At 38.5% G+C, this 12,750-nt stretch overlaps 1 protein-coding gene across 1 annotated transcript; it reads left to right on the forward strand.

The window, feature by feature from the left end:
* The first annotated feature begins 6,300 nt into the window (after positions 1-6,300).
* Positions 6,301-12,750, forward strand: LOC133726595 (DEAD-box ATP-dependent RNA helicase 46-like). Its single transcript, XM_062154178.1, has 9 exons — positions 6,301-6,460; positions 7,368-7,699; positions 7,797-7,949; positions 8,412-8,480; positions 9,017-9,286; positions 10,169-10,519; positions 10,713-10,990; positions 11,397-11,729; positions 12,119-12,750. Exons 2-9 carry the CDS (start codon positions 7,385-7,387, stop codon positions 12,396-12,398), a joined length of 2,049 nt encoding a protein of 682 aa, XP_062010162.1. The 5' UTR covers positions 6,301-6,460; positions 7,368-7,384; the 3' UTR covers positions 12,399-12,750.

Raw genomic sequence — 12,750 nt, forward strand, 5'->3', positions numbered from 1 at the left:
ATGTATATCAAAGTAAACTATAGAACCTTTGTTACGCCCCGAATCAAATTTTTCATGTTTAGTTGTTATTAAACGAGGAATGACAATTTTCTATACAATTTATTTAAGTTTCGATATTTTAGGAGGCCCTAAAAGTTGACTTTTTAACCGGGTCAAAATTTGAAAAAATTTTCTTCATGAAAGTCGTAGAGGATGTTAAACCGAGCGCGTGCATATTTGGTTCGTAAAAATGGGACTTCGTATGCAAAGTTATAAGCGAAATACGAAAGTTACTGTTCATGGTAATTAGTATACATATGGAAAGTTACTGTGGGTAAGTCAGAAACCTACCCAACCACTTTTCTCTCTCTTCCTCTCTCTCCCCCGCGTCGGCCCTCTCCCGTTTTTTCTTGATTTCTCCGGCATCCGGCAACCAAACGGCACGTCACCACCCATAAAAGAACCGTCTCTTTCTCCTCTACACGTTGGTACCCATGGGTCACGGCGATTTGGCCAAAAAACCATCAATTTTGGCCAAAACAGTCACTGTAGCAGTTGTGTTCTCCGGCGAAATTTTCCATTTTCAGGCCACTTCCGGAAGTGAAACCGGTCCTATTAGGAGCGCCTCGAGTCACTGATCATCTTCCCTCAAAGCTTCTAGCTGAAATTCTCACTGTGGAAGGAGAATTTGAAGGATTTCCAAATCAGTGAGTTTGGAAATTGATGAAATTCGGTTTAGTTTGGGTATTGGACAGTGGCAGTGCCGTAAATTATGATGAAACTCGAGTATTTTAGTCATTTGCCATTAAAATTGGGAATCAGGCTTGATTAATTTGACTTTTGGGCCTGGGCTCATGTCCTTATTTGTATAAATCTTTTTGCAAGTGGATTTTCTGTGTTTACATTTTTGGTCATGTGCTACTATGTAATTTTCTAAAAAAAAAAAAAGGAGTGTGACCTGGCCCAACAAAAGAAAAAAAGAAGCAAAGAAAAAAAGGCCTAAGGCCCACAGAAAAAAGGGGGCCCAAAGAAAAGACCAAGCCCAAAAAACAAAAACAAAAAACAAAAAAACAAGAACAAGGCCCACTGCTGAAAAGAGAGAGGAAGCGGCTCAGTTTTTCTCAAGCCCAAAAACATTGCTACGCACTCCTGCATCAACAGGCACGTGCGCTAGGATTGTTTTATTTTTTCGAAACCAAGTATAATCTCTTTTATTTATTTAATTTCATACTATGGTATATTTAATTATTTATAATTAGAATTTTTTTTAGCATGCCATTTTATTGCTTGTTATATATGTGATATATATTCGTGGAATCTAAAGCATGTGATTTTCATTTATGTTTACTATTTTTAAGCATGGGTTATACTTTATTGTTTATGTTTTTATTATGAAATTTTGAGCATGTTTTATTTTATTTACGCTTATATAATTATTCCTAAGCATGTCTTTATATTATGCTATTGTTTATATTTTATTTTTACGCATGATATATGTAGCACATATTTTGTTGTATATTTGTGCAATTTGAGCATGCCATGTAATTTATTTTTATATATGCTATGTTTTATTCTTTATTACGTGCTATGATTATTCCTTATTTAGAGAGTGTTTTCCTTGCAGAATGATGAAGAACAAATTATATATATATATATATATATATATATATATATATATATATATATGAGGTTGTCGACTCAATAAGCCCCCAAAATTACGAAAATATCCCCGCTTTATCAATAAGCCCCCCAAATTACGAAAATATCCTTCTGGCGTCTCTTCCCGTTCCCATACAACTACATATGCTTATGATAAAGCGAAGAGGGGTGTTTTATCCAAAAAAAAAAAAAAGCGAAGAGGGTGTTTACTTTCGAACTTCCCAAATTGCCCATGTCATTAATAGAAAAACACAGATATGCCCAAGCCTCACCTTTCTGCTGATTAATTTTGCTCATCCAGTTTCTGGGGAATAAGGGAAAGAGGAAGAAATTCAGAAGAAGAAAGGAAGAAATAGAAGAGAAGAAAAAAGAGGGAGACGGGAAGGAAAGAAGAGGCAGAGGAGAGACGAATGAAAAGGAAGAGCCTTTGGGATTTCGATCCCCTCTGCATCGAAATTCCAAAGTTGATTGGAAGAGGTCAGCTGCGGAGCTTCCAAGAGAAAGGTACAATTTTACATTCAACCTGCTCAGGTCCCATCACTTCTTTCTATTCAATTCAACTGCCCTTTTGTTTAAACGTATTTATTAGCATCTGGAAATTTAACTTGCCCCACCAAGTGAATGGCATTCTCACTCTTTTCGCATATACCCCATTCTCTTTTCTTTTTTTTTTCACGTGCTTAAAGCTTAAAGCTGAATTCTTTGATGCTTTTGAGCCAGTTTGATGTTCTCAATTGAGTTTTGGTGATTGTTTTCCTTGGTTTTGGGACTTGATGTGGGTAATGGAATGTAGCTTCCTTTTGATCATTTGTGAGCTACTATTATATAGTTCTATTTCTAATGGAAAGTTGCTCATTGTGTGATTTATGATTCTGGGTTTTGGTTAGTATTGATTGAAGAGTTGGTTCAAGTGTTTTGTTTTGCATTTTCGGCTCTGCGGTGAAAATGTGAAATTGTTCGGAGCAATGGTCAAGTGTTTTCTGATTATATGGTTGGTTTTCATGGTTTTTGTTAGTTTAGAACTAGACTACTAGCTTTACAATAAATTCCAGAACTATGTGATTAGTAATTGGTTTTGCAAATTTGGTTCAAGTGTTTTGTTTTGCATTTTCGGCTCTGCCGTGAAAATGTGAAATTGTTCGGAGCAATGGTCAAGTGTTTTCTGATTATATGGTTGGTTTTCATGGTTTTTGTTAGTTTAGAACTAGACTACTAGCTTTACAATAAATTCCAGAACTATGTGATTAGTAATTGGTTTTGCAAATTAGGTGTTTAATTGACAAATTGGGAGTGTATTTAGGCATGCATTGGACTTCTTTCACGTCACTTCCTGACGCTGAGAATTTATTCTAAACTTTTCTTCCAAATCTAAAGCATGTGTGCAAGGTTTTGAAATGTTTGTCATGGCAGAAATTTATGTTCACTTTCACCTCTGTAGCTAAATGAACCTCTGAACATAAAGAAATCTAAAGATGCCTAGAAATAGATTAAGAGTAAGTTTTGAAGTGTGGCAAGAGAAATTGTTTTCGGCAGTGCTGAGCGATATAAGCAAGATTGATTCACTGGATTTTGGCCTATAATGCTGCACCCAAAGCAAGAGTTTTCTGCAGATTATTATTGGTGCCAATTTCAAGCTACCTTTGGATTTGCATAGCTGCAGTAGTATTTGAGAAATTGAATCGCATGCAACCTAATGGTCGGAGTTCGTTCTTCTTTCGAATGCTGAGATGTCATCTTAAATTTTGGTTACTGTTGTTTGTTGATTATTGATCTTAAATTTTTTATATTGACAAGTTTTTTGTTTTTCAGGTGCTCTGTGCAATATTTCTTACTGCTTTTCCTTTGGGGTTTGTCAGTCAACTTTGAGTGAATCAAGATGGTATGTTTTTGTTGTTTAGATTCTCGATTTCTATTTAATGTTTAAGTGACCTTAATGGGAACAATTACAATAGTTGATTTGAGTTCTGTATATGTATTCATACATTTTAACAAAACAGGGGAAGGTATTCTGAATTCAAGTTCCATTACAGTGGCTAACAAAATACTTACATTAATACATAATGTCATCTTAGTACAATTGAAATGCTTATTTGATACTTTGAGAGTGAGCAGAAAAGAACATCACTTTGGTGATATTGACATGTTGTAAGGATCACTAAGAAAGGAAGAAAATTGTAATGCATGACAAAAGATTTCTTTTATGAACTTACATAGACTCAGAAGCTAATTTACACAATATCTGCTTTTGGTCGATTGAAAGCTGTACCTTTGATATTTGTAGGTCACACCATATAAGGGAAGGAAGGATGAGTTAGGTTCCAGTTTTAAAACATCCACAGAATTACTTAAGAGTACTCAATCATATATGGAGTCTTGAAGAACAACATGCATCTGATATATCATTAGTAAAAGCACTGAAAATGGAACTACATGGGCAAGAAATGGATGACATGATGAAGCAAGTTTCAGACCAAAGTCGAATCACAACTACTGTTCAGTTTGGTCAGGGATGAGCTAGAAGGTTAAAGGAAGTTGAGAAAGCATTCATGTATTATTGTTTGAATTGGCCTCTTGGTCCTTACAGTTAAAGGTCTTTTCTATTCGATCTAATGGTCATATATTTCCATTCCACTACATGGAAGCATTACTTGTTCTTTTACTTTGGTGCCCAACATAGGCATTTCTTTCATCTTTCTTTCCTATCCTTGATATTGATGAGGAAAAGAGAAAACAAAATAAATCTTTATTAGCATCCCAATTCTTTGTTAAGATTTCTGGCTCTCCAATACGCTTTAGTGTTCATTATTCGCTATCTAGTGGGTGACAGAATCAATTGCTACCTTGCTAGATTATTAATCAAGTGTTTAGATTCATCTAGCAAACAAGATTTTTTACGTTCTGCTGTTTTCTTGCAATTATTTTGCAGGCTTTTGAATATTCAACTCGAGAGCTGGATTCTCCACCAGAGCAGAGTTCTCCTCCAGAACAGTGCTGTCCTCCACAACAGCTAGCAACTAATCAATTCTGATCCCTTTTCTTCAGATTATGAAGGGAGCTTCTGGATGGATTTTCAGACAAAGTGATATCCTAGTAGCTTACAATTGAAAGACACAGCGCCTTGATGGAAGAGAAGGAGGATTAAAGAAGTCTACTATATCTTGATCATAAACCAAAGAAACCATGATCCAATTATGAAATGCTATGTTGAGCATTATATAGGAAAAGGTGTGAATTTTCATCATAAACCAAAGAAACCATGATCCAAATATGAAAGTAACAGCCATTGATACAATTATGAAAGTGACAGCATTTCGCAAGTAAATCAAAATGGCGCATTTAACAATCAACATATCAATTTCTAAAGACATTATATTGGTCTAGAGAATCTAGATAGATAAGCTGGAGTTTTGCCTACATTAGCTAATGGATTAGCTGACATATTTGCTTTTATAACGGCCTCCATTAGGAATTTGAGGGTTCGCCCTCTTCCACAGTTGGCATTGGGTATCGACACAAGGGGCACAAGTGACTCGTCTTCAGCCACGGGACAATGCAATCTAGATGAAAATGGTGTGTGCAAGGCAAAAGAGTAATCAGTTGATCAACACCACCTTCTGCAAAGTTGTTAATACAAATAGCACATGATGGGTTCTGTTTGATATAGTATCTTCTTCCAAGCTATCTATTCTCACTTTCTGCAAGCTCATGATGGATGATGTAGTCGCAGGAACAAAACTGACCCTATGAGCTTCAAAGGACTCCCATGTGTGACCCTATCATCGACACCATGATAGTCAACCTCACTCAATGCATATGACTCACTGGTGCTATCAGGAAAATCTAATTGAATGATGGATGATGTAGTTGCGCGCAGGAACAAAACTGACCCTATGAGTTTCAAAGGACTCCCATATCATCGATACCACCACAGTCAACCTCACTCATTGCACTGGTGCTAGCTGGAAAATCTAATCGAATAGCAATGGGACATTGACTGACCATAGCAGCTTGTACCACCTGAAATAGTTTTTCGAGGATATATATATATAGGCGGTTGCTGCCTTAGGGGGACACCTAATTCCGACATTTTGCTGCTAATAGAATCAGAGTAGGCTTGTCTGTGATTGGGAGTGGAGTAGCGGATGGCAGTGTTTATTTCAACAGTGATGAAATCACAATCAGGAGGATCAGACCAACTGCGGCTTTGCTTGATGAGACAAATATCAATATGAAGCAAGGTCTCTCCTGCTGGTGGTGGTAATTATTCTCTTGTTTCTCTTAGGATTGCTCTGCTAAAATAATAACGCCTCTCTGTTTCGGTCAAAATAGACGACGTTATGTATGGATGATCACTACACTATTGTAGCTATGCGATCGCTAGCTAGCTCTTTTCTACTAGGATCAGGAAAGCGCGTTTCCTAATTCGTAAAAGAAAAAGGTTAGGTACACATGAAATTTTCTTCCACACGTGTCCCACAGCAGTTTTCTCTTGAAGAAAATGGGGCGGGCGTGTGAAAGTGACGGAAAGAATTACAGAGCAGAATAATTACTTTTCATAGTAAATACGAGAGTAAATACACCACGGTCAAAATGACAGACCCACCCAAGGTGGTTCGGTTCCAAACTTACTATAAATAACCCGTTGGCTCCTCTCCTCTCTCCTTCTCTCTCCTTCTCTCTCTCTCTACGCTTCTCACCCACCAGAAGCGTAGCTCTACTTTTCTAGGGCGAGAGAGACACACCACATCACACTCCACCCGCACCAATCAGATCTATCTCCGGCGTTTCACCTTCCGTTCACTCTCCAAAACGGCGCCGTCAGGTTCGATTTCCCGCCTCCGTTCTCTCCTAGATCTCCCAGATCTGAATGTGCTGCTTTCCGTTTTGTTTGGGATTTCATTGAGCCGATTCTAGGGTTTGTGCGTCTCCGATTCAGCTTCTGTAGCTCAGAAAGCTGAGATTCAGAATCTGATTGCATGTGTGGTTCTGTGTTATTGGGGTTTGCTTTAGGCCAAAGTAACTTGCTTTATGGTTTTTTAGGGTTTGGTGATTTTTTTTTTTTTTTTTTGATTTTGTGAGGTTCACATTGAGCTTGGTAGCTTGGAAATATTGAAGGATGTTTCAGTTGTTTAGAGCTAGGGAGTTGCTCGTTAGTTTGGGCTTGTGAGGAAATGAACTTTTTCCAAAAATTTGGGAGGTTTTCGAAAGCTCTTTGTGCATAATGTGTCGCATTGTTTGGTGTAGTGCTTTATCGGCTGTGGTATTGTTTGTTTCATTGGTATTGAAGACCCAACAGTCCCGAAACCATGGAGAGGATGGGTTCATTCTGTTTTTCGGGTTGCTTTAGGTGAAAGTAGCATGATTTTTGGGCTTGAGTTTTTTGTTTTTGGATCTTTATGGCTTTTTTTTTTCCTTTCGCTTTTCGTTGGACACTGGTGGGTGTGAACCTACTGATGTAATTTGATTTTAGGTTTCTAGTTAGAATATATTATCAGGTGTTTTGTAGTCATGAAGGTGCTGATAACTCTGGGGTTTTGATGATAGGAACTTCTATAAAAAGAACAAATTTAGGTTTAGTTTTTTGTGCTCTAGCATTTGCATCCTCTCAAAAGCTCTCTTTGCATGATGTTTGCCATGTTGGTTGATTGGTGGAGATACTGTTCTTCATTGTTTGATTCTTTGGTATCCGTAGCTGATGCTTATGAGAAAATTCCCCTTGCATGTTGTAGGATAGCGTTCAATTGCCATGGCTGCCACTGCAACTGCCTCTGCTGGTCCTCGATATGCTCCAGAAGACCCAACTCTCCCAAAACCATGGAAAGGATTGGTTGATGGTAAAACTGGGTATCTTTACTTTTGGAACCCCGAGACCAATGTGACTCAATATGATAGGCCTACAGGCACAGCTCCTCCATCAAAGGCTTCTTCTGCACAGTATATAAGTTCTTCAGTTCAAGTTCAACAATCTTCACAAGGACAACGTCGTGATGAGGGAGATGATAGGTATGGCAGGGGCAGCAACGGTGGATCAAAATTTGAGGCAGGACCGAGGAATGTTCAGGTAATTGCGGTCACTTGATACAGTTTCAAATGTATGACTTCTCATACAGTTGCATTTTGATATGAGAACTGATATGTTTTTCTTATTTATGCATTAGAGTGCAAGAAGTGCACCAGTTTCTTCTAGCAATGGGCCAAGTGGGTCAGTTAGTGCACATGGAGGATCTGTTATTAGAGGAAATGGACCATCAGACTCTGGAAGTGGTTTGTCTGCTGAGGCTTATTGTCGCCGGCATGAAATAACTGTTATTGTAAGTATTGAGATTTTTTTTTCCATAGGTGTGCTATCAAGTTTCTGGAGTATATATTGATGCGTTATCTTTTGCTCTGAAATTTTAATTGTCGTTGTCCTTTTATAAAAGATGGTGCAAATAGAGTATCATGCATATGTTTCACTATAACATTTTCCCTCATATCTGAAATTGAGGTGATGGTATTAATAGTCTTCAAAATGAATCTATATAAACCCTCTTTTAATATCTTCCTTATAGAATGGCCATTTTTTTTTAATTAGAATTATTGTCACTGGAGTCTACAGAAACTGACATGCGCAAGCATATCTAGATTTGTTGCTTTTTATAGAGAGCTGCTGTTTTATTCAATATTATCTAGCTTGTAATGTTCACTTTTTTCCTTGTTACCTGCCAGTTATATGGTTTAAAGTGTTTTTTTGAAGTAACTGACAAAGTCTTTTCTCTTTTTTTTGGTCATAGGGTGATAATGTGCCCCCACCGTTTACTTCCTTCGAAGCTACGGGCTTCCCATCTGAGATTCTTAGAGAGGTATTGACATTTGTGTATAGTCTTCCATTTTTATCCAACACTAGTAGTCAGTAGCTGATGTAAGTAACCCAAGTTGAGTCGTGTTTTGTGCAAAGTTATGTGATTGCTGGAGGTCCAATATTGGATTTCAGACTCATGTTAATTCTTTTGCCATCTGTACTTTTTGTCGCAGGTGCGATATTTGCTCCTGGGAGGAGCCAATGTCGTACGCTGTGCTGCCCTCTTGTGGGGGCTTGCATTTTATTTGGAGCGCCCTTTTACGGTGGACCAATTTTTGTGAAGGGCTTTCCGAATCACCCAAGTTTGTGGCCGGGACTGCTGTTGGTGATGATTCAGTCTGCCACTCTGTCTGAATGAAAGAAGAGGCCTCCTCCTGCTCCAGCTTGCTGATGCAAGCTTTGGCCGCCTGATATGGGGGTTGCTTCTTCTGCCATTCAACTCTTCTATAAGCCCAAAAAAAGAAAAAAGAAAAAAGTTTCAGAAATGTTGAGGTGTGTACCTCTGCTTATAGGATGCTGGAATTTTGCCTTTTCCAGGTACAAAATGCTGGTTTTTCTGCCCCGACTCCAATTCAAGCTCAATCATGGCCGGTTGCTCTTCAAAGTAGAGACATTGTGGCCATTGCTAAAACGGGGTCAGGGAAGACCTTGGGGTACTTGCTTCCTGGATTTATGCATCTTAAGCGCGCCCGTAATAACTCTCAGATGGGTCCAACTGTGTTGGTGTTATCACCAACAAGGGAGCTGGCCACACAGATTCAAGATGAAGCAATGAAGTTTGGAAAGTCTTCAAGAATAGCTGTTGTGGTATGTACTTCTGGCCTCTTCTAGGCAGTAATCAGTAATAAACATGTATCTTGGTGTTAACATACTCGTATGCAGTTACGTATATACTTATTGTAATTATAGTTATATTCAAGCCTATCCCAGCCATACTAAATTACTAATTGTGATCCTTATACAGAGTGTCTTTTATATATATATATATATATATAGCTGGAGCACTTTGGCTTGGTACCACAGTGAAACTCTTGCATCTAACCAATATTTATCAACCAACTTAATCATCCTTTTTTTTTCCCACAAGTTAAAACAACTTTAATAGGTCATATAGCTTACACCATTTTGTTCAGTAGGTCCATTGGTTTTACTAGGGTTTAGCCTACCTGGAGTAAATGCGTAAAGGTTTGGCCTACCTGCCAATCCCTAACAGCTGAAGTGCCAAGCAGTACTTTTATCTTGTTTAAACCCTCAAACTTTTAGCAGTTATTGGTCAATCTTTTGTATTTGTTTCTCTTTTCTATGAGTTCCCACTTTTTACCAATTATGCATCTCTCAAGTGTTCATAGTTATTACATGTTACTCCACTACCGTCTGGAACTTGACATATTATGTTTTACCAGTAGTTGACATATTACTCCACTACCATCTGGAACTTGACATATTATGTTGCCCCATTGAAATTCTTTTGTTATTGGTTGTCTGCAGCACCATTTCAGTAGTTGTCTATTTCTTACTATAGTCCTTGGTTATGTATATAATTGTGTCTTCCCTTTTCTGAGTTGCATCTGGTCTAAAATCTTAGGCTCTCTTTTTTTATTCTGGGATGTGAAGCTCTTCGAGCTGCTCCTGAATATGTTGTTTACACTTTATGTTTGTTAACAATGATTTTGATTGTTTTTGTTTTAGTGTTTGTATGGAGGAGCGCCAAAGGGTCCACAATTGAGAGATATTGACAGAGGAGCAGATGTTGTGGTTGCCACTCCTGGCCGCTTGAATGACATTCTAGAAATGAAGAGAATCAGTCTCCATCAAGTTTCTTACCTAGTGTTGGATGAGGCTGATCGTATGCTGGACATGGGTTTTGAACCTCAAATAAGGAAGATTGTGAATGAGATACCTGCTCGCCGCCAGACCTTAATGTATACAGCAACATGGCCCAAGGAGGTTAGGAAGATTGCATCAGATCTACTGGTCAACTCTGTTCAGGTGAACATTGGCAATGTTGATGAACTTGTCGCGAATAAGTCGATCACACAGGTACTTGAGTACTCTAGCCATTTCTGGCCATATTTCCTTACAAGGATATCAGTTAGGTGTAGGGTTTTACTTTTAAGTAATAGAGAATATTCTGAACTCGTTTGATTTTTCCTCCATTAATTAAGGTTTAATTATAAAATCTTAGCATTATATATAGTCTTTTAATGTAGCCCCTTATTATTATGTTCTACAGCATGTTGAAGTACTGGCATCCATGGAGAAACACAGACGATTGGAACAGATATTGCGATCGCAAGAGCCAGGATCCAAGATAATTATATTTTGCTCAACCAAAAAGATGTGTGATCAACTTTCTCGCAACTTAACCCGCCAGTTTGGAGCTGCTGCAATTCATGGTGACAAATCTCAGACTGAGAGGGATCATGTCCTGGGTCAATTTCGCACAGGGAGGACTCCAGTTCTTGTAGCGACTGATGTTGCAGCTCGAGGATTGGATGTTAAGGACATAAGGTTTGCACTCCCCCCTGTTAGAAATTTAATCAAATGGTGCACCTGTAGTCTGGATTGGTGATTCATCCAAATGCATATTAGGTTTACTTGCAATAGTGGCAAGCGTGTCGAGTACTGTGGATCTTGATGTTTTTCCCCCCATTTATTGAACGATAAAGCTAGTTATAAGGGTAATTACAAGTTAAAAGTACATGGTTAGGTTTGAGTCTTTGGCATATTATCTAATAGTAGGAAATCATATTCATTTGCATTGTGTGTCTTACCAGTATAGTGTTGAGAATAGTTTACCTAACTGCTTCTGTTTCTCGAGAGTAGTTTACTGCTTCTGCTTACCATGCATATCCAATTTGAATAGATCCTTGTTTCTTCAAGAAATTGATGGTTAAAATTGCAATATCTGCTACAGGGTGGTTATAAATTACGACTTCCCTACTGGAGTAGAGGATTATGTTCACAGGATTGGGAGAACTGGAAGGGCAGGTGCCACTGGGTTGGCTTACACATTCTTTGGTGATCAGGACGCAAAATATGCTGCAGAACTCATTAAAGTTTTGGAAGGAGCAAACCAGCGTGTACCCCCAGAAATTCGTGAGTTGGCTTCACGTGGTGGTGGGATGAACAGATTCAGACGTTGGGGCTCCGGGTCTGGAGGTCGTGATGGTGGCCGAAGTGATTCAAGCTATGGTGGAAGAGATGGTGGAAGGGGCGGTGGGTTTGGATCTTCTTTCTCTACTGGCAGGTAAATGTTCTATCTTGTATTGATGTATATTTTTGGATCTGATTGCATTCCAAAAGAGCTATAATTTGTCAAAACATATAGATGATTTTGTCATGGCATATCATTTGATGTCATTTCCCATATGGCAAAACTTTCTGATTTGTTCTTTCAATAGTTTTAGTAACTGCATCTCTGTTTTGATGCGCAAGCTGTGGGAAGTAAGTGTACATGGATAACTTGATTAACTCACTCCCCCATAAGGACATAAAATCTACAGAAATGAAAAATTTTGAAAATGGTTTGCTGTGGTGTTAGATGTCACTAATTATTATGTCTCGACATATGCTATACTGCGTTGGAACTTTTTATGAGTGATGGTTTAAAATGCCTTGTGTTATTGTATGCTACAGATATGACCGTGGTCCAAATAATAGTTATGATGACAAGGGGTCTGCTTGGAGCAACAAAGGTTTTACTCGGGAGCGCAGTCGTAGTCCTGAAAGGTTTAACAAAGCTCCACCAACAGCTGTTGGCTCCGGAGGTTGGAGTTTTCACAAAGCAATGATGGAACAACGGGGACGGTCATCACCGCCTCCAAATCGTGTTGAGAAGGGAGGAGTAGATGGTTTCCGTCCTTCTTTCTATGGACTGGAAGAAGCTGAGGAAGGCATGATACCACAAGAAGACTGAGGATTTGGATCATCGTATCACGTACCTATAGTGCCTTCATTTTTGTTTTGACAGTGTTGTAACTGGAAGTAGGTCAAAGCTTTACAAGAGCAACCAGGATGTGGCAGTTTGACTCTCTTTGATTTTTGAGGTCGGCTGAAAAGCTTGACAAAACTCCCTTTTAAGTTATTGTAACTTGCTGGACCAAATCTCTCTCCCTCCCTCTGTTTTTCCTCTCCTGGCCTCTATTTTTGTGGGTAGATATGAAAGGGCAAAAAGATGTAGGTACTGGTTAGCTTATGTTTAAATGTAATGGCCTTATAGTTCTATGAAATACAGTTTTATAGTAATCATGAGCACATTTATCATCGGA

The sequence above is a fragment of the Rosa rugosa genome, chromosome 1 (assembly GCF_958449725.1).
Source record: "Rosa rugosa chromosome 1, drRosRugo1.1, whole genome shotgun sequence".
Taxonomy (NCBI): Eukaryota; Viridiplantae; Streptophyta; class Magnoliopsida; order Rosales; family Rosaceae; genus Rosa; species Rosa rugosa.

What these genes read in the sequence shown, in the direction of transcription:
- LOC133726595 (XM_062154178.1), top strand. Translation starts at nt 7,385, where the DNA reads ATGGCTGCCACTGCAACTGCCTCTGCTGGTCCTCGATATGCTCCAGAA. An exon ending in CGAATAAGTCGATCACACAG is followed by an intron (nt 10,520 to 10,712) that starts GTACTTGAGTAC and finishes TATGTTCTACAG; the next exon opens with CATGTTGAAGTACTGGCATC. An exon ending in TTGGATGTTAAGGACATAAG is followed by an intron (nt 10,991 to 11,396) that starts GTTTGCACTCCC and finishes TATCTGCTACAG; the next exon opens with GGTGGTTATAAATTACGACT.